The sequence below is a fragment of the Agelaius phoeniceus genome, chromosome 33 (assembly GCF_051311805.1).
Source record: "Agelaius phoeniceus isolate bAgePho1 chromosome 33, bAgePho1.hap1, whole genome shotgun sequence".
Taxonomy (NCBI): Eukaryota; Metazoa; Chordata; class Aves; order Passeriformes; family Icteridae; genus Agelaius; species Agelaius phoeniceus.
This window is the reverse complement of record NC_135297.1, coordinates 2,064,007-2,085,055: the sequence shown is the minus strand read 5'-3', so window position 1 is coordinate 2,085,055 and position 21,049 is coordinate 2,064,007. Positions and strand designations below refer to the sequence as shown.

The window sequence follows — 21,049 nt, the reverse complement described above, 5'->3', positions numbered from 1 at the left end:
TTCCATCCTTGTTCCTCAAGCCCTACTATCCATTTCTTTGGCTGATGTAGTATAATGTCAAAATACTCTTCAATATCTTGTATTGTTTATACTTTGCAACACTTCTGTTGTGTTTTCTAAAAGCTCTGGGTATTTTTTAGTTTGAAAAAAAGATCTATTATTTTGGTAGCAACATTGCAGTTCTGTGTTTCCTTTTGGTACTCCGCTGAAGAAATAAAGACAAGAAAGAGCAGAAAAAATTGCAGAGGTGGATAGTAGATCACAAGAAGCAAAGTTACAGGAGATGAGTACATTACTACTGCCACTGCTTAAGAGCATCTCTCACAAAAAGCAGACTGGCTACACTGTCCCAACTCCATCATTTCAATTCTCCATGACTTGTTTCTTGCTTTGCAAAGCTGAGCTGATCCATTTTTACCTAATATGAATAACAACTAGTAATACACACTTACAGTTCTCTTGTATTACTGCAAGAGCACTAGGTCCCCTTCGAGTTTTTTAGGGCAATTGTAATGCCACCCCTGAATTTAAACAGGTTCAAGATATTATTTGTAGATTATTCTTGAAGGTTTTTTTTTTTTAAATTATTGCATATGGTCAGTAACTGGACTGTTATGTGTATGGGATGCACACAATGATTTAAGTACTGCTTCATTCTGTGTGACTCCAGGCTTTGAGAAAGAGTAATCCCACTTGGCATTTGGACTCCCTTTGGTCTCAGGAATTATGGATCCAGAGTAACTTGTTAGAAGCTTGTGAAAAAATGTCCTGAAGTTTACAGCAGAGCTGAAGTGTACAGAAGGATGAGAATTCAATGAATAATTCAATGAATACTAAGTTTGAAAAGCATATCCAGTTATCCTACTGGCTATGTTCAGTTACTATCCACTGTTACAGTACAGTGCACAATATCACCAGGAAAATTGTGAATGTCATCTTCAGACCGATCTATTAACACATTTTGGTTTTGATCAAAGTTACTTTCTACAAATTACCAAGCTGTTTTGCCTTTTTGAGGCTCTTGCTTTTTTCGTGTTAAGTATTTACATGTATAACACAGGTGGCTCCTCTGTCTTGGTTTGGAAAGACAGGTGTTTGCTAAGGAAGGCAGGAGCCTTTCTTGAAATGGAAAAATGTAAATCCCTTCCTTCTGAATTGTTATAAATTTTAAATTAAGGGGGGCTCTCAGGTAAAAATATGGGAGCAGGAATAACAGTTCTTTATTAGGGAAGAAAATAAAAAGATAAAATAAACAATGCAGTAAACCAAAACAGCACTGACAGAGTCAGAATACAACCTGACACCCTGTGGGTCAGGGTGTTGGTAGCAGTCCAATTGGAATTGTGGCTGCAGCCCTCCTGGAGTGTCAGGTGTGGTTCTCTTGGAGCAGGGATCCTGTAGAAAGGTGTAGTCTTCCTCTGAAGATCCAGTGGAAGAGGCAGCTGCTGTTTCTCTGGGAAATCCAGAGGAGAAGCTGTGCTGGTGTTCCAGAATTTCAAGATTATATCCGGGTAGGAATGCTTGGCTCCTCCCTCTGGGCAGAGCATCTCCCAATGGGATGCTGTAGTTCTTATCAGCCATGCAGTGACATTCAATAGCCCATTATCAGCAGATGTCTCCCCTGGAGGGAGGATTGGCTGTGGAAGAGATAAGGAAAACTGCCCAATTAACAGAAGACAACTGGCATACAGGTGGCAAATAGAATCCATACTGCTTGGCAATCTAGTATATCCTGAATCTGATCAAGGAACCAAAAAGGAGCTTTTAGATTTTCTAAGCTGAGGTCTGTTTTGCCTGTTTCTGAAGCTGCAGTCCAAGAGCAGTGACAGAAAGGTTGCTGCTCTGGGAGCATGCGTCTAGCTTGAATTTAGGCCTGAAGGCATTGTACCAATTTACAGCTCTTACAAGAGCTCTGTCACTGCACAGAATTTCCATAGGCATTACAACACAAAGAACTCCCTTTCCCCCCACAAGCTCTTGATGCAGCTTTCTGTCCCACCCTGGTTATGTCCTCGGTGAGGGGCCTTTCTGCAAAAGGAGAAGGACACTCTTTAGCATAATTGTGTTTTCTGTGGAGTGTTTTATCATAGTCTATTAATATTCCCTTTTCCTCAGTTCCATAGCTGCTTACTCCTTTCTAACTCATTGATTTTAATAAACCAACTAAGCATGCTGCTGTATTCTATTCTACTCTCCCTGTATTCTTTTCTACTCTCCCTATGGAGGAAAAAAAATTGCCCATAAAACCTATATGCAACAACTGCCTCAATCCAATGAAATGCAAGAGGAAACAAATGCCCAAAGAGCAGAAATCCCCAAACGTGTCACATCCAGTCACGGAGAAGCTGATGGGACAGAGCCATGTGGCTGGAGTATGTGTATTGCACTCTGTATTGTTAATTGACTGATGCTGAGTATTTCAGCAGGAAACTTCCAGGGCTTCCAGGACTGTCCTGGTGGCTGTGATCCCAAATTACTCATCAGTAGCAAGTGAACAAGAGCAGCCTCTAGGAACAAGGGCATTGCTGAGGCTCTTGCTTGCTGTGGCGGCAGGGTGGCCGTGGTAAGGGTGCCACAACCTTCCTGAAGAGCCTCCTAAGGAGGACAGCTCAGGGGCACAGGCATATCCTCCTCCCAGACCAGCGTGTGATGTTCAGCTTCCTTCTTCAGGTGACACGGAGAAAAAAGGCTGGAGCTCTGCATGGCATTCCACAGAGAAGAAGCCTTTCTTAAGAGCAGGGCACTCTGCATAGGGAGCCAGGAACAGAAACTCTCAGAACCAGGGAAAAATGGGATTATATAGGGAAGGCAAGGGGCGGGACAAAACTGGTAACCAATGGGATAAGGGCTCAGGGGCAGAACACAAAGGGAAGGACCAATGAGTACTGGGGGATCAACATGAAGTTGCAAAGGCAGCTGGGGGTCATATTTGCTTGCCCCAACTACAAAGTCAGTGGGTCAGGAGTTGGCCCTCCAGGGGAGCACAGCAAGCTCTTCTCTGGCTGGATCTCTGGCCCCCACAACTCCCCCTTCTTTATTTAATAAAAAATCTTCTCCTAGAGACCTTGCAAATAACTTCTTAGAACACCTGAACATCTATAAGAAAATAACAACATTTAAAGGACCCAAAAAATATTTCTTAGGATATCTAGGGATCTCTAGCTGGTCAGAGTGACCCTGATATACGTTAGAAAGTCTCTTTTCCTAGCCCGGCGCTCAAAGAAGGAGTCGGAGCTCTTCCGTTCTTGGTCTCAAGGTTGTTTATTGTATCTTATCTATAAAATTCTTTCTCCTGTCCTGACGAGGTCTGCTCAGCAAGACAGTCAGAGGCATTCTGCCTGCCCCAAGGCGGTGTTATCATTTTATACTAAAAACCTACATGTATGATATTTACAATTATTTTCCAATACCTATCACCTATGGTAGACAGTGAGCTTCTACTCTAGACCAATCTAAAAGTGCCAACATCACAGCAGAAGATGGAGGCCAAGAAGAAGAAGACGGAGAAAGGCTGGACACGCCCCGATTGCTCCATCTTGCCCCCTGAATCCCCATTCTAGAAACCCCAAAAATCTGTTTTTCACCCCGTGATAAATTAATATTCATTCTACTTAAAAATTTCATGACAAAAGAAACGCTCCAATGATGACGATGACAAAAAAAACCCAAACAAATTTATTTTGAAAGCAAATGAACACCGGCCGCCCTCCAGCCCTCCCAGGCTGGCAGGCCGAGCGGTGCCGCTCCCATGGCATGAGGTGCTGGCAGCCTGCGGAGAGAAACCAGAGAGCCACGGTCAGTGGCAGCAGGCTCCTGTCCCCCTGTCCCGCCATGGCCTGTGCCCAGGCCAGGCTGCTGGCTCTGCTCAGAGCCCAAACCTCCCGACCCATTCTCTGTTTTTAGAGAAGGGCAGCGTGGCAGGCCACGTTCCACCTCCTCTGCTTAATCATGGCACAGCAACCTCCTCAGCAGCTGCAAGAGCGGGATGCCCGTGTGCCCGCTGCCGTCTGCCCGGAGCCCTTCTGCCAGCCAAGCTGTGGAGCCGGGTGCCCACCTCTGGAGAGCTGCTGCCAGGAGAGGAGCCGATCCCAAACCAGGTCCTCGTCCTTCTGGAAGGGGCTGTCCCTGCAGACCGTGGCCCCTGGGGCAGCGCTGGCACTGGACGCGCTCCACGGACGCTGCAGGCGCTTCCCTGTCTGGTCTGGGCACCAGGTGTAATCCTCCTGGGAAAACAAAAGAACAATTGCATGAAAGCCAATTCAAAACAAGACCTGGAAACAAGAAAAAGCACAAAGCCTGTCACCGTTTCACAGGCCTGAGGAGGGTCTGACCACTCCATGTGAGAATTAAACCTGTCCAGGGGTGGGGAAAATCCCCACCTTTCCTGCCCGTAAACGCACCCCTTCCTCAAGGGCCTACAGAGCAGACCAGCTGGGGCACGGCTCCAGAACCCGTCCCCCCCTCTGCCACCACCCATCCACATGGATGGATGCTTTTGTCAGGCTGGCTGCCCCCGCCTCAGCCCGTGCCAGGCTGGCTGGCAGAAGCTGTCAGCAAGGCCAGGAGCCGGCTCCCCTTCCAGAATATCCATCCCCTGTCCCGCCAAAAAGCAGCTTGGCGGCTGGCAGAAAAATTAATATTCCCCAGCGCTGCCGAGCAGGGAACCTCCGGCACATGGCCAGGCCGAGCCCTGCCGTGCCTGGAAGCACCAGCATCCCCCCGCCCCTGCGCTGGCTGGGGACTCATCTTGATTCCATCGGAGTGCAGAGCGTGTCCTTAAGGCAGGGGCCGCAGCCAAAACCAATTGGCTCTGCCCCACCAGCGGCCAGCTCCAGGATGGTGTTCCCAGCTCCACGTTGTGCTCCAGAAGAACACACCAGCTGTGCCTTGGCTTGCGGGGACATCACGATGCCATTGAGCTGCAGGGGGATGTTTCCTCTGTCCCAATCCGTGTCACCTTCACTGCACTGCCACCACTTCTCCAATAGGACGGGCAGCACGGAGCCGCTCCCTCCACAGCTCGTGGGGACCAGTGGAAGCAGCATCTCCTCGGCTGCGCTCTCTCCTCTGCACCGCAGCCGCAGGGAAACGCTCCGGGGTTTTCTTCCAGTGCCACGAGACGCGTGCCGCTGCTGCTTGCTGGGCTCCTGGATCCTACTGGGCTCAGGGATGCATCTCTGCTGTCTCCTGGGCTAGGCAGGGCTCCTGCAGCCAAGAATGCTCAAAAAGGTCCTCCAAGCATGGCCTGTGTGTGGGGTCCATGGATAAACACCACCTGATGAGGTGCTGGCACTCTGCGGAGAGAAACCAGAAGGCTCCTGTCCATGTTCTCCCACATTCCACAGTGCCCAGGCAACACCAGGAGTGCTCAGAGCTGCACCCAAAAGCTTCCTATTGATCCTCTCTTGCGGAGGACACCAGCACAGAGGCACTGGTGCCACCTCCTCCAGCTAAGCCCAGGAGATCCACCTCCTCACCAGCTGCAAGAGCAGGATGCTTATGTGCCAGGTGCCCCTCCCAACCCCGTTCTTCCCCTCGTGCCTTGAAGGTGCATCCCCACCTTGAGACACCCGGGGTGGGAAGACGAGCTGGCCCCGGACGATGTCCTCCTTGGTGTGGAAAGGAAGGTGCCCGCAGACCAGCTCATAGAGCAGGATGCCCAGGGACCAGATAGTGGCTGGCTGGCCATGGTAGCAGCCAAAGAGGATCCACTCCGGTGGGCTGTACTCCGGCGTTCCTATGGGACACGGGCACAGCTCATCAGGCCCATGCTGCTCCCTCCCGTCCTCCTTCCCTCCCTCCCAGCCAGCTCCCGTTCCACAGCAGCCAGCCCCTGCCCTGCCAAAAAGCAACTTGGCTGCAGCTGGTTGAAGAAGGATTCCCCCTCCTTCCTTCCCCCCTCTTCCCCCTCTGCCAGCAAAGCGGGGAACTCAGCTGCCCGGCTGGGCCCCGGCTTGGGCTCACCTGACATCCGGGTGTAGATCGTGTCCTGGAGGATCGCGCCGCAGCCGAAGTCGATGAGCTTCGCCTCGCCCGTGGCCAGGTCGACGAGGACGTTCTGGGCCTTGATGTCGCGGTGCAGGACGCCGCGGCTGCTGCAGTGCCGCACGGCCTCCAGCACCTGGCGGAACAGCCCCCGCGCCACGGGCTCCGTCAGGAAGCGCCGCTGGTGCAGGAAGTACCAGAGGTCCTGACAGCGCTGCGGACGCTCCATGACCAGCGCGAAGCCCTCGGGCACCTCGAACCAGTCCAGGAGCCGCACGACGCCGCGGAAGCCAGGCCGCGACACCATCCACAGCAGCGCCAGCTCCAGGGGCACAAGGGCGCCGTTGCGCTGCGGGGGGACCGCGATGCCGTCAGCGGGGCCGATGCTGCGCCGCGCCTCGGGCAGCCCCTGCCCGGCCCCGCCGCGGCTCGCCATGGCCCGGCCCGGGGCGCTGCGCGGCCCCCGCTCACTCCACGCTCGCTGCCCTCGCAGCGTTCCGGCTGCCGCCCTGCCGGGCCTCGCCTCAGCCCCGCCCAGCCCGCCCCGCCAGCTCCTCCCCGCCAGCTCCTCCCGCTGGCCCCGCTCACTCACCAGCCGCGCCCACTCCGAGATGCGCTCCCGGGACACTCGCTTGATGGCCACCTGCGAGCCAAGGCGAACGGCGGGCTGAGCTTGTCGCCCGCCGCCCGCCGCCCGCTGCCGCCCTCCGAGCCGGCCCCGTCTCTTACCGGGGCGCCGTCGGCGAGCCGGGTCCCGGAGTAAACGCTGCCGCAGCCGCCGCTGCCCAGCAGCGGGCCCTGCCGGTAGAGCTGCTCCAGGGGAGGCTTCTCCACCCGTGCGGGCGGCACCGCGCTGCCGCTCTTCTGCCCGGGGCACCTGCCCGCCCGGCGCGCTGCTGCTTGCCGAGCCGCCCCGGGCTGCGGCGGCTCGGGGCCGGCGGCCGAGCTGGCGAGCGGCGGAGCTCGGAGCGGGGAAGCTGCCGGCCACGCTCTCGGCCACGCGGCGGGAGCCGGGCGGCAGCGGAGCGGCTGCGGGCGGAACCGCGGCAGGGGCTTCGTTCGGGGCCGGGGCCTCGGCCGGGGCTGGGCCAGAGCCCGCGCCAGGCCGAGCCAAAAGACCGCGATGCTCCGCCAGCACCAGAGCAAGCGGCTCTTCCAGCGGCGCCACAGCCGGTACGGAGAGAGCACGGCCGAGGCGGAACCACGGCGGGCCGGGCAGGGGCGGGCACGGGGCGGCCCCGCCGAGGGGCGCCTTGCGGGACGCGGCATCAGCCGGGCTGGGAGAGGCGGAACACGGACGGCACGGCCCGGGACGGAAAGGGACGGGAATACAGTGAGTGGGAGGGAGAAGGGGATGCGGAGCGAGGGAAAAGTCGATCGGAAAATCGATTGAGAAAAGCGCTGCTCCTGCTGCTGCTGCTGCTGCTGCTGCTGCTGCTGCTGCTGCTGCTGCTGCTGCTGCTGCTGCTGCTGCTGCGGAGCCGCCGGAGCTCGCGGCCGTTCCTCCGTTGCCCCGTGAACCCAACGGAGGAGCCGCCGCACGCCCCAAGGAACGAAAGAGAGAAACAAACAAATCACACCCCAAAGTCATTCCTATTAGAGAAGTAACCAAAGAAAACAGTGTAGCAATAAAGAAGAGTGTTGGCTTGTGGCTTCTTTCTTCTTTGCGTGAGACGCAACATTTCATGGGTGTGATAAACGAGTTCACTGGATTTAAGGATCATACAATTTTTATTTTTATTATTATTATTATGCAAGCAAGAATAAGCAAAGTTCAGCGCGGGGTGGCCGGGAGTCTCCGCTCCTCTAGGCTCGCACCGTTCCTATCCCCAAGGTTCACCTTTTATTGCCTTCTTCTCCCGGGTCCAGGGATGATGTGGTCTGTCTTTTGCTCTTGCTCGTTCAGTTGCTAGGGGCTCTTTTTCTGCCTTCTGGTGGTCGTGGGATGAAGGCTCCAAGTCTTCCTCTTTTAACCGCTGAGTGAACTTTCCCTTATAAGGCATATCTATACAGTGGAATTTTCAGAACACTATACGATTCCTGCAAGCCTAAGCAATTCTTGTGAGTTTAGGTATTGTTGTTACAGCCTTCCTCTGTGACCTCTGGGTGAACTTTCCCTTATAAGGTATATCTTTACCATGGAATTCCCAAAGCACTATACGATTCCTGCAAGGCAAGCAACCATATGTGGCTGCGCATTTAAGAATCAAGCGGATTTAGCTATTTAGTTATTGCTTTGATATTGTATAATTATTTAGCTATTGATTTAATTAATGAACAAACGTATTGCTACTTATTACAATCCCCCATTTCTTTTTTTTTACCAATTTTGATCATTAAATCTTTTTAGTTCCTTCCTAGTGTGAAAAATGCATGTATTTTATGATTGCCTTTTCGCAAATATTAAAATGAATATTCTATGTGTTGTGTTAGAAAGTAATGCTGTATTAGTTTTCTTAAGTACTGTGTTAAATATAGTTTTAGGTTATAAAAATTGTTAAAATAGAAACGATGCAATGTAGGATACTTTTTTAAAAAGAAAGGACTCGCAGCGAGATAGCAGCCACTGGACACCTAAATCTTTCAGAGAAGAAGAATTTATGGCCCTCTTATCAGAAGAAACCAACTTCTTCCCGCCTCGAAGGCACTGTTAGGATTTGGAGGAAGAAGTTGACGATGACCAGACAGAATCCTGTATTTTATTGGAATTGATGCATCATGTATGAAGTGTATGAATATGCAACAGGCTATAGTTTTTAAGGGTTAATCCTTTGTTAACAGGGGTCCTTTTTCGGGCTCGTGCTGCCCAGAAAAAGGTACCCGGACATCCGTAACTCTTTGTCTTTATTGTCTCATATTGTCCTAATTCAGTTTGTCCAAATTATTATTACTCTAATTGCATTACTATTTTTATAAATATTTTATTACTATTAAACTTTTAAAATTTTGGAAACAAGTGATTCACGTCTTTAACACTAGCAAGCGTTAACTGAGTTTCCTCATCAGTTAAGCTATGTGCACTAATTACAGATGCCAATTTCCTTAGCTTTTTCATCATATTCCAATTCATAACGAATAGAACTGCTGACAAAATAAAACCAAGCACAATCAGAATCAAAAGAACAACAATGGGACGGCATATACTGTTTAGGACACCTGTGGTAGTAGGAGCCCACCCGAACAGGGTATCCCACCACCTGTGCTCGCCATCTTGCTTTACCCTCTCTAGAACCCGGTGTATTTTTCCTACATCATGATGAACAGTCACCAGGGTTTTCTGTCCGCTTTCCTTGATTTTCTCGAGGATTTGGATCAGGTCTTGATGGAGCATCAGTTGTCTCACTAGAGTGAAGTTCATCCCAATCGGGGTGGGCATTAGCTTGTGAAGCAGTGTGTAGTTGGATTGTAATAGGTGGTGAGAGGTGACTTTAGCTTCATAAGCGATATCACACCCTGTAATCTTAGTGAAGTTACAAGCACAGAAGTTTGAGTGATTCTTTGTATCCACCACAATATCATCTACAAGCACAGAATCACAAATAGTTCTAAAACACGCACATCCATTGCCTATGGATGTAAGAACTGTTTTAGAAGTCTCGTTAGGAGGAATCTCAAAATGATAGATGTTTTGCTCCGTGTCTAAACAGATATCTTGAGCTATAATTACATTGCCTTCACAGGTGAACCCCAGTTGTTCTCGGATAATACAAGATTCCAAATCAACAGTTTGCCATGTGCCATCAAACTGACATAGGGCCCATCCCCTATGTTCTATAGGATAGAGAACAGCTCCGTCATGGTTTATTCCTAATGCAGTAACAGGAAAATCTAGATGTACAGAGGCATTGTGTATGGTCAAGACAAAAGCAGTAGCTGTATTTGAAATAGCATGATAGGTAAAATTCACCAGTTTCCACCAGGACTGGAATTCTCTTTCAAAATCATTGGCATTGTCCCAGATTATTTTCCAAATTTCTGTGGGGAAAGTGCCTTCCTTGCCTTCTCTTATAATCGAGGCAGAAACTGACTGCATCCACAATTGTGCCTGGTTACAGCTGAGGGCTGAGGAAACATTATTTTGTGCAGCACATCAACCACCAATTTGTGATCGTTCACATTTACTCTTTCCCAATTTGGCAAAATGTTTGACAGCATCCACTGGTGTGTCCCCAAGGCTAACAGAGATGACTTCAGTGGTTGCTGTAATTTGGACAGATCTCTAGTCGTAGCAGCCAATTCGTTCATTAGTGCTTCCGAATCAATGCTATTCAGAATTCCCAATCCTGTGCCTAGAACACCGGTCTCATCTCTAGGTTTCCTTGTTTTAAAAGAGCTGCGTTTCCGGAGCCAAAAGGTCCAGCCTTCAAAGGATGCTTGCAAAAACGGAGAACAAGCTGGCTGGATGTCTGAAACATTGGTCTGCATCAGCAGTTCGACCTGTTTGAGACACCGTGCCAGATTGAATAATATTTGTTGTTGACCAGTTTTCCTGATTATATAAGGTCCAGATTTGAAAATGTTTGGGGTGAGTATAACTGGTGGTGCAGGTGGAGTGGTGATATTGTGAGGTTCAGCAGTGGTAGAGTGTGTTTTAGTATCTATTATAAATTTAAAAGAAAGGCCCTGTGTATCTTTCGACCAGAGACAGACTACCTCTGCAGTGTGAGTTCATGTGAAGTTTTGCCAGCAGTCTCGTGTTATTGGGTATGCACAATCTGCTATTTGTTTATCCTCCTGACCCATGGAAACACTGATTGCAATTGTGTTAGTATAGTCAGACCCATTAACCATTCGACATCCAATATTAATTTGTTCTCCCACTACTCCTTGAAGCTGCCAGGTTTTCTGCTTCTTCCGTTCGTGTCTAGCGTAGGGCAGCCTGTCATGCAGTACAATGTTAGTAAACTTAAACCTGTGGTATTCCCCATAGATCCGGTAGATTGCAAAAAGGCCTGAGACCAGTCAGGGGTCAGGGTCCATTTATTTAGGGGGATCATGTTCTCTTTGTAAGGCTGATGAGGGTTTCCCCAGGCAGCCCGGATGCTCAGGGTTATAATAATTACGGGAGCTCGCCAAGCAGGGCAGGGTCCTAGCAACAAATTTCTGTCTCCTTTCGTACTCATATCTCTTTTACCTGGGGCTTTCCTGTGCTCCGTTCCTGTTCCTGTGCTCCGTTGCTCTCCCCCACTACTCCTCACCTCTCTGCCTCGCCTGCCAGCCCGGGTGCGTCGCTCTGCAGGGATCATTATCTTCTCGGCAGCAGGGGTAGGCTTCAGGGGGTGCATTATTTGGGCTTTCTCCTTAACTCCTGCCCCCACTCCTAATGGCAGGCTGTCAGGCCTCCAGGCAAAGGGTCTCTTGCAAAGGATTTCTTTGATTTTATGACGGACTCTCTGCTGTCCCTAGCGAGCTTTACAGGGCCTGAGTCCAACACCTACTTGGGGTCTACTCTTTGCCTTTTATTCCCTTTCTCCTGTCTTCCTAGAGTTGCGTCGTTCTTCCCTACGCTCTCTACGTTTTTGTTGTTTATAGACTCGGGAATAGCAGCGAATCGTGCTATTCCACTCGTCAGGCCTCACTTGCCGCCCCAGAGGAACGTGGATTCCCTTCTTACACAAGGTAGTTAATATGACTGTCTGGTTTTGGCGTGTGATCCTATGCAATTGGTGTTGGAATTCCCATGCCAGGGCCCAATCTCTTCTCTGTTCTACATTTTCAACTAGGGACGCTGCTTCTCTGTCAGGGATCTCCCGCTCTCCAGGGATCCTTATAAATTCTCTTAAGGCCCTTAATGGATTTGCTCTTCTCCAATCCCAATCACAAGGAAGACACCATGCACTCCCCACCAAATGTGACTGCAGAATCCACCATTTGCGTTTACAGCCCCCACAAAAGATTTTTACCCACGCCTGACAAGAAGATTCCCGACTTTTAAGACACTCGGTGTAATTGAATAATTCTCGCCTCACTTCAGCCACTACTGAAAGAGCAAGTGTCAGTTCATTCCAGGTTTTCCACGGCAGAGGGCACTTGAACTCCTGTTCCAGTTCCTGTAGGGGTTTTCTTACCAAGAGTCTCAGTCGGTATAGCTCTCTGTCCCCTAATTCAGTCATTCACGTTCCCAGCTGGCGCAGGTTCCTGTGCCTTCCGAAGGGCTGGCCGTAGATCTCCAGGGCGACTGGTCACCTCCCAAGGGGTGTCTGCAGTGATGGGTCCTTTCACTCGACTGGCATGTGTCCAGCCTTTTCCAGCAGTTGGGATGGCTGTTTCTGTGGTAAACAGGACAACATAGGGACCTTCCCATTGGGGTGTTAGGGATGTCTCTTTCCAAGTCTTAATTAGGAGCCTATCTCCGGGTTTAAGCTTATGCATTATTATATCCAAAGGGGGTCTTTGTCCCAATAACCCTTTTTGTTTTAATTCCTCCCTCCGTTTCATTAACTGTTGTATGTAACCCTGAATTTGACTGTCTTGCATGCAAGGATGGTTCCCTGGGAGTTCTAAGTCGTAAGGCATTCCAGAAAGCATTTCAAAGGGAGAGATTCCCACATCCGTCCTAGGTTGGGTTCTAATGTTTAGCAATGCCATGGGTAAACATCTGACCCAAGACATTTTAGTTTCTACCATGAGCTTGCTGAGTTGCTTCTCGATTTCTCCATTTGCCCTTTCCACACTCCCTGAGCTTTGAGGGTGCCAAGGGGTGTGATATTGCCATTTAGTGCCTAAGGCCATGCTTACCTCTCTCAGATCTTTGTTTGCAAAATGGGGACCTCTATCAGAGTCTAATATTTCTACTAGTCCATACCTAGGGATTATTTCTTCCAGCACGGTTTTAATCACCACATTTGCAGTAGCCCGCGATGTAGGATATGCTTCTACAAAGTGGGTTAGATGATCTACCAGTACCAAGAAGTACTTGTATCTCCCTACTTTCGGTAGCTCGGTGAAATCTATTTGTACACATGAAAAAGGTCTGTGTGCTAATTCCCTTCCTCCTGGAATCCTTTCTCGAGCCTGATGTCTGTTAACTCTTTGGCATGTTATACATCCCCTAACTACTTGTTTTGCTCTATCGTAAATTCCTATACACATGTACTTAATAGTAAACTGATCTACTAAGGCTTGGGTTCCCCAATGAGTCTGGTCATGCAGCTGCTGCACTATTCTTCGGGCCATAGATTTTGGCAGTACCTCCCTATCATCTGGCAATTTTCAAATACCCCCATTCTCTTTTATTCCCATTTTGTCTAATTTCTCCTTTTCCTGGGCTGTAAAGCTCAGGACTCGAACTTTTTCATCATCTCGCGTTCTCCTTATCCCCTGATCCTGGAATTTTCTGAGAGCAGCTTCCTTTGCCTCTCTGTCTGCTGTGTTGTTTCCTCTGATCAAATGGGACAGACCCTTTTGATGTCCTTTAACATGTACTATTGCTATTTTCTTTGGGCCGCTTAAAGCTTGTAGTACCTGAGTAATTAGTTCCTGATGTATTAATTCTCTTCCTCGGGAGTTTATTAACCCTCTTTCTTCCCAAATTTTCCCAAAAGTGTGTACCACTCCAAAGGCGTATTTTGAGTCCGTGTAGATGGCCCCAACCTTAGCTTCCAAGAATTTTAGAGCCCGCAATACTGCATACAGCTCACAGGCCTGGGCTGACCAACTAGGACTCAAAGGTCCAGATTCTATTATTTCCAAATTTTCACCTCCCACAATCGCATATCCAGAGATTCGCTTTCCTCAAGAACTCTAGAGGACCGATCCACAAATAACCTTTCTCCCCCTTCTAGTTCTTCCTCTTCGAGGTCCAGCCTAATTTTTGTTTGTTTTTCTATGCTATGTAAGCAGTCATGAGTTAAATTCTCCTGTGGATCCCAAAACAAGAATTCAGCGGGGTTTTGCAGAGAGGTGGTTTCAAGTATCAGCCGAAGGGATGACAGTAAAATGCTCTGGTATTTCAAAAGTCTTGAGTCTGTTATCCATTTTTCTGCCTTTTGTTGCAATACTGCCCGTATGTTATGGGGGGTAAAGACTTTCAGTTCTCCTCCATAGGTAATTTTGAGAGCTTCTTCCACTAAGAGGGCTGTTGCCACTATAATCTGCAAACATGTTGGCCATCCTCTACTTACGGGGTCTAGTATTTTAGAAATAAATGCTGCTGGTTTTCGACTTCCAGCCCAGTCCTGAGCCAGTACCCTAAATGCTACTCCTGCCTCAGTGTTAACAAACAAATAAAAGGGTCTCCTAACATCCGGGAGGCTTAGCACCGGGGCATTAGCCAATTCCTCTTTTAATTGTTCAAATAATTCATCATCCTTCTCAGTCCATTTCATCAAACCTTCAGCAGTTAGTTTTTCATACAAAAATTTTACTTTACCACTAAAGTTTTCAATCCATTGTCTGCAGTATCCTACAAGACCCAATAGCTGCCTGATTTGCCTCTTATTTCTTGGGGGAGGAAGGGAGAGGATTCCCTTAACCCTCCCTGGGTCTAGTGTTTTAGTTCCTTTACTAAATTGGTGTCCTAGGTACTTCACTTCTTCTTCTACGAATTGCAATTTACTTTTGGACACCTTCAGCCCCTGGATGCTTAAAAAGTTCAGAAGCTTAATGCTTTCTTCTCTAACTGATTCCTCGCTTTTTCCAGCAATTAAAAGGTCATCTACATATTGAACAATGGTTATTCCTTGGTTTGGGGTATAGGATTTCATTATTTGCTCTAGTGCCTGCCCAAACAAATTTGGGGATTCTGTGAATCCCTGTGGGAGCACTGTCCACCTTAGTTGTTGCTTTCGGTGGGTATCGGGATCTTCCCATTCAAATGCAAAATAATCTCTACATACTTCTTTCAAGGGGCATGCCCAAAAGGCATCTTTCAAATCTATAACACTATACCAGTGATCATCTGGTTTCAATTGACTGAGCAATGTATGGGGGTTTGCTACTACAGGGAACCGGGCAATGGTTCTCTTATTTATTTCCCTTAGATCATGTACTAATCGGTATTTTCCGTCTGGTTTCTGTACAGGTAAGATGGGGGCGTCGAAGGGAGACATGCAAGGTTCCAAGAGCCCTTGTTCTATTAACTGTCCAGCCTCTGGTTTTAGTCCCCTTTGCCCCTCATCTGACATGGGATATTGTTTTATCCTTACTGGGATTTCTGGGTTTTGAATGTTGACTGTGAAGGGCTCTATATTCAATCTTCCTGCTGTATCAGGGGTATACCAGACTTCTGGGTTGATTTTCTCTTCATCAGTGACCCGTAAGGGGCACAACCTGCCTTTCAGCTGTTTTTCTTCAATGTTTATATTTATCCCTAATCCCACCATTAAATCTCTTCCTAATAAATTGTAATCAGCTTCAGGGACCAATAGCAGTGATCCTACCCCTATTTTCTTCTCTGATTCTATAAAACATCTTTAATTACAGGAACCTTGAAGGGTTCTCCTTTTGCCCCAATAACCTGTACTGTGGAAGGTGAAATCTTACATCCCGGGGGCAAAGACTGAACTGTTGATCTCTCAGCCCCTGTATCTACAAGGAAGGTTATGGGGGTTTGCTGGGGACCCACCTTAAGTTTTACCAAGGGCTCTGATAACATTTGGGTCCCCAATAGATAGAGCCCTTGACCCCCCTAATCCTCTTTGAACATTTTCTAATCCCTAAGCCTTTTTCGGCATTCCCTCTTCACGTGTCCTTTTCCACCACAATAGTAGCACACTGTTCCTTCTCTCCCTCCAGTTGGAGGTCCTCCTAAATCCCGGGGACCTCTCCTCATGCCATTTCTTTCTTGTGGTGGAGGGTTGTTTTGCTGTCCCTCCCTGACTGCCGCCACCATCATCCGAACTTGTCTTTTGTGTGCCTCATCCTCCCGTCTAACATATACCTTCTGAGCCTCCCTGAGCAATTCATCAAGTCCTCTGTCCTGCCAATCCTCTAACTTTTCTAATTTCTTTTGAACATCCTCCCATGATTTGGCTACAAACTGTGTTTTAAGGAGCGCTTGCCCTATTGGCATCTCTGGGTCCACCCCTGAGTATAACTGAAAACTCTTCCTTAATCTTTCCAACCATTCAGTGGGGGTCTCATCTTTTCCTTGGCACTCTTTGAACGCCTTGCTTATATTTTGTCCCCGGGGCACAGCCTCTCGTATGCCCTGGATTATGATGGTTCTTAAGTCCTGCATATGACCACGAGTGTTGGGGTCCTGATTGTTCCAGCTGGGATTTTGCAAGGGCCATTTCACATCAGCCGCGGGACCTTGAACATGTTGGGTGTCCCAAATCCTCATTCCTGCCCTTCTAATCATCCCTCTCTCCTCTGTTGTAAATAGGATGCCTAGAATGGATTGCATCTCCACCCAAGTATATATGTTTGGCCCTAGGAACTGATCCACTCTTTCTGCTACTCCTATAGGGTCTTCTAATAATTTTCCCATCTCTTTCTTAAACTCGTGGACATCTCCTGAGTTCAAGGGGAGAGTGACAAACCCCATCCCAGCTTGAGGTCCTCCTAATGCTATTTCCCTGAGAGGGAACAACCCACTGCTCTCTCCTTCCTCAATTACTGTCCTCATCTGACTCCGAGTACGCCTCCTGCAATCCGGGGAGTCCGTGACCTGCTGTCTATTAGGGGCCGATGCCGGGGGTGCGTTTGGGGGGGTTCAGGGGGAGCTGGTGGTATATACGGGGGAGGATAAATAGGAACATATTCCTCCGGTCGAGACTTTTTGTCTTCCTCCCCTTGACTTCCCTTAAGGGGGAACAACCTAGCTGTTTGCTCATTACTTCCTACCAACCATAATTTAGCATGTGCACTCTCCTCCAGGTTCACCGGCTCTTTAGAATTCACATAAATGTTCAGGGCTTGACAGGCCCAATCCTCGACGGATCTGAAAACGGGCCAGTATATACTTCCTGAATCCAGATTCTTACCTCCCCACACTACCATGCAATAATTTATCATTTTTGCCTTATCCTTCCCCTTTCTGGAGGGAAAGTCATCCCAATACTTGAGCATTAATCCTAACGGACTGTCCTTAGGTATTGGGGGTAACTGGGGACCCTCCCCCATGGGATCAGAAGGCTTGCTCTTCTTCTGCCCCATCTTCCAAGGCACCTCCACACACACACACACACAAAACCCCTCGGTCGTGGCTCACTCCCTCGCGGGCTACGAGAACTGCACTACGAGAGGGTCCCTCTCACGTCGTCCGCAGGTGGACGTCTCATTCACCGTGCCCTGGGATCCCAACCCCAACCGAGCGCTTCACCTCGTATACTCACGCGTCCTGCGTCGTCGCTCGGATCTTCGTGCACAAAGTTTACAGGGTTACCGGTGTTTTCCTTGCTTATTCCCGAATTTAGGTTTGTCAGTCCAGATGAGGGGTCGGGTGAGAAGGCCAGGGCCACCAGGTCGTGGGGCGCTCCCCCAGGATTCTCGAACCAACCCCGTTTTCTGGATCCGAGTCACGGCACCAAATTGTGATAAATGAATTCACTGGATTTAAGGATCATACAATTTTAATTTTTTTTTTTTATTATGCATACAAGAATAAGCAAAGTTCAGCGTGGGGTGGCCTGGAGTCTCTGCTCCTCTAGTCTTGCGCCGTTCCTATCCCCAAAGTTCAGCTTTTATTGCCTTCTTCTCCTGGGTTCAGGGATGACGTGGTCTGTCTTTTGCTCTTGCTTGTTCAGTTGCTAGGGGGGCTTTTTCTGCCTTCTGGTGGTCGTAGGATGAAGGCTCCAAGTCTTCCTCTTTTAACCGCTGAGTGAACTTTTCTTCATAAGGCATATCTATACAGTGGAATTTTCAGAACACTGTACGATTCCTGCAAGCCTAAGCAATTCTTGTGAGGTTAGGGATTGTTGTTACAGCTCTCCTCTGAGACTGCTGGGTGAACTTTTCCTTATAAGGTATATCTTTACCATGGAATTCCCAAAGCACTATACGATTCCTGCAAGCCAAGCAACCATATGTGGCTGCACATTTAAGAATCAAGCGGTATTAGCTATGTAGTTATTGCTTTGATATTGTATAATTAATTAGCTATTGATTTAATTAATAAACGAACGTATTGCTACTTATTACAGTTCATTCCCTGTCTCTTTCAGCCCTTCAACACCTGACAGAGGACACCAGCAGTGCCGTGTCAGACGTGGCACTTGCAACATTGCATGTCCTCCAGGCACTGCAGAGTGAGCCATATTCCATCTTCCAGAGGCTGCAGGATCAGGATCAGCTCCACAGGGCATGGAGGACTCGGCCTGGTCTCTCAGCGCTCGGCTGGCTGCGCTGCTGCAGCTCTGCAGAGAGCTGATGCCAGAGGCTCTGTCTGCTGGGACCACCTGAGGCAGCGGGAATTTTCCATTTCTTACAGATTGTTCTTTTCTTCCTTTTGGTTTTTCTTTAGTATATGAATATAGAGTTTGTTACAATACACAGTCTCCCAGGAGCTTTCTTTTGCTACCCAGGCTCTGCAGGGCTTAGGGGAAGAGGGGGACAAGGGTGCCTGGGCTGGGCCAGCTGCCCAGGCGTGCAGTGTTGCAGGGAAAATGGCCAGAAGCCCCTTGGCCTTTGATGGTTCTGTGGAAGCCTTTGTGCTGGTGACAGAGCAGCTGGGCAGGGCCCGGAGCTGCGGGGATCCCTGTGAGAGCGGTGCCTGGAGATGGCCACAAGCCCTGTGCCAGGCAGGAAGCGCCCTCTGTGTCCCCCTGCCCGTGTGCTGCTGGCTGGATTGCTGAGGGCTCCCGGCTGCCTCTGGATGGGGCTCCTCTGGAGCTGCTGTGGGGCTGCGGCGCTGCTGCCGGGCAGCTTGGCCAGGCTGGGGCAGCCCCTGAGGGGCTGGGGCGCTGGCAAGCCCTGAGCAATGGGGCTGTCAGAGGCCACAAGCAGCCCCCTGGCAGCCGCCTTCTTCCTGCCACAGTTGACTTGCAAGAGGGATCCTGGGCACTCTGCAACTAACAGCATCGGTGCTGTTGGAAAGCCAAACGCAGGGAAATCTCAGGCCTTTGGACTTGTCAGCAAAGCTTAGAATCAAACACAGCATTTCATCGGACACCTTGGAAAGGGCTTGCAAACTTAGGTGCTAGAAGCCAGCATGCGGATTTCTAGTTGATTAGAGCAGAGACACGGGGAGGAAAGTTGAAGTGGAGGAAAGTTGAGAATTTTAGGGCTGAAGATCTAGAAAAAATCAAAGTGGTTCCAATGGTAAACAAGAAGCTTAGGATGCAGTGCTGTAGGTTTGTGTGTCCTAACATGATTGGCTAAGGAAGCTTCTACTGTAGCGTGAGGCCAGAAGAGGAAATATCGAAGCATTGGCTCCAAAACAGAAATATCCTTGTTGGCAGTGTCTTCTTGGCCAAGAAATCCTTCAAAGCTCTTGGAACTACAAGTCTTGCGGCCTTGTGAGTCATGCAGTGGAGATGTGAGCCAAAGTCACCCTTCTTGGCTATGTAGAAGAGAAGTAAAAGCAATGGCATCCTTTAAAAAACTCAGAGGTCCACTCTCTAGCTCCTTCCAAACTCCTTCAAATCCCCCAAAGTGGCATTCAGCTCCAAATAGATGACAAGGATTCCTCTTAGTGCTGGCTCTTGGACTCCAGAGCAGCTGCTTTAGGATCTTTCCCATACGGCTGTGTAGTTGTGTGCCAGCAATGGATCATTTGAAGAAACTTTCCCAAGTGACTTGCATGGAGGTTTGTTTGAAGGGTGTTTGAGGAGAAAGGCTCCCAGCAGAGGTCTGGCCTTTGGCCTAGCTGTGTCCCCTGCTGATTGTCAAGTGTGCCATCAGCTGCAGGGCTTTCTGGGCTAAAAATATCATCAAGTCACTTGGACTTGCTCTTTGTGGCCTCTAAGAGCTGGACCCAATTTTGGGGCAAATTTGGAGAGCTCATCTACGGCTGGATGGAGCAGCTAGGATTTTCCCAATTGCTGGCAATGGTTCTCCAGGTCCCTGGTGTAAAACGGGGCTCCCCAGCAACTGCGGATCTGCAAGATGATAAACAATTGCCTTGCTCTGAAGAGAGAGGCATCTGCTAATGAAGGCAGAAGGCTTCTCTGAAATGGAAAATGAACATGCCCTCCCTTCAAATGATTCTAATTTAGAAATTCAAATGCTCTCAGGGAAAGATATGGGGATAGGAGTGAGCCCGCAGAGCCGGGCAGCGTTTGCTGATGCTCTGAGCCCTTGCTAAAGATCCTGTGCGGGCTGTCTTAGACACCTGGGGCCAGGGACTCCTTCCAAGCTGGGCCACTTGGGCTGGGCTGGGGGCGGCCCCAGGGCAGAAGGCAGTGTGTGCAAGGGCCCTGGCTGGCACGCTGCAGCACGGTCACCGTGCCATGGAACGGAACCCGGTGACCAAGGGCCCTTTGTGACACGTGGGAAATAGAAGCTTGCCCGGCTGCTGGGAACAGGCCACGGGGCACAACGGGACAGAGTGGTGCCGTCAGGAGCCCCCGCACAGCGCACTCGTTCCTGTCTGACCCGCAGCCTTTCCCAGGCATTATTCCTGCAGCTGAGCTCGAGGCCAGGCCACAGGACTTGGTGACCCGTGGCCTTGCCGAGGCTTCTCTTCTGCAGGTGCTCTCGAGGGCAGAGCGTGGCACTTGGTGCCCCAGAGGCATCTCCCATCCCTGCCACCAGTGTCCTCGAGGCCCCACCACAATCCTTGACAGGAGCCTCCTGTCCTTGTGGCAGGAGCCCTGGAGACCAGAGTGCAGGACTTGCTGTCCTGTAGCCTTCCTGAGGCTTCTGTCTTGAAGGTGCCTTCCAGGCACAATTGCAGGACCTGCTGACTCAGAGCTTTTCCAAGGCATCTCTCCTGCAAGTAGCCACAAATCCAGTCACTAACATGGAGCAGAGACCCCTGAGAGCACCCAAGGTGGCCTGGGGGGAAGAGGAGGAAGAAGGCCCTGCAGCTGCCCCAGCATGGGAAACCAAAGAGGTGGTGCCGTTTGAGCTGCCGCAGGAGGGTGAGTGCCAGAGCTGGGCCACAGGCTTGGTGCCTGCAGCCAGCTTGGCACTTTTGCATCCCATCCCATCCCATTGCATCCCACTGCATCCCATCCCA

At 49.7% G+C, this 21,049-nt stretch overlaps 1 protein-coding gene and 1 long non-coding RNA gene across 2 annotated transcripts; both read right to left on the bottom strand.

The window, feature by feature from the left end:
• Window positions 1-3,654: 3,654 nt before the first annotated feature.
• Window positions 3,655-4,479, bottom strand: LOC143696304 (uncharacterized). The gene is made up of 2 exons (XR_013185739.1): window positions 4,055-4,479; window positions 3,655-3,769 (listed from the first exon to the last, which is right to left on the bottom strand). It is a non-coding gene; the product is annotated as an uncharacterized LOC143696304 (long non-coding RNA).
• A 623-nt stretch (window positions 4,480-5,102) lies between these two features.
• LOC143696320 (serine/threonine-protein kinase pim-1-like) lies at window positions 5,103-7,254 on the bottom strand. The gene is made up of 6 exons (XM_077192442.1): window positions 7,028-7,254; window positions 6,715-6,931; window positions 6,578-6,628; window positions 5,965-6,334; window positions 5,561-5,737; window positions 5,103-5,294 (listed from the first exon to the last, which is right to left on the bottom strand). Exons 1-6 carry the CDS (start codon window positions 7,252-7,254, stop codon window positions 5,164-5,166), a joined length of 1,173 nt encoding a protein of 390 aa, XP_077048557.1. The 3' UTR covers window positions 5,103-5,163.
• Window positions 7,255-21,049: the final 13,795 nt, after the last annotated feature.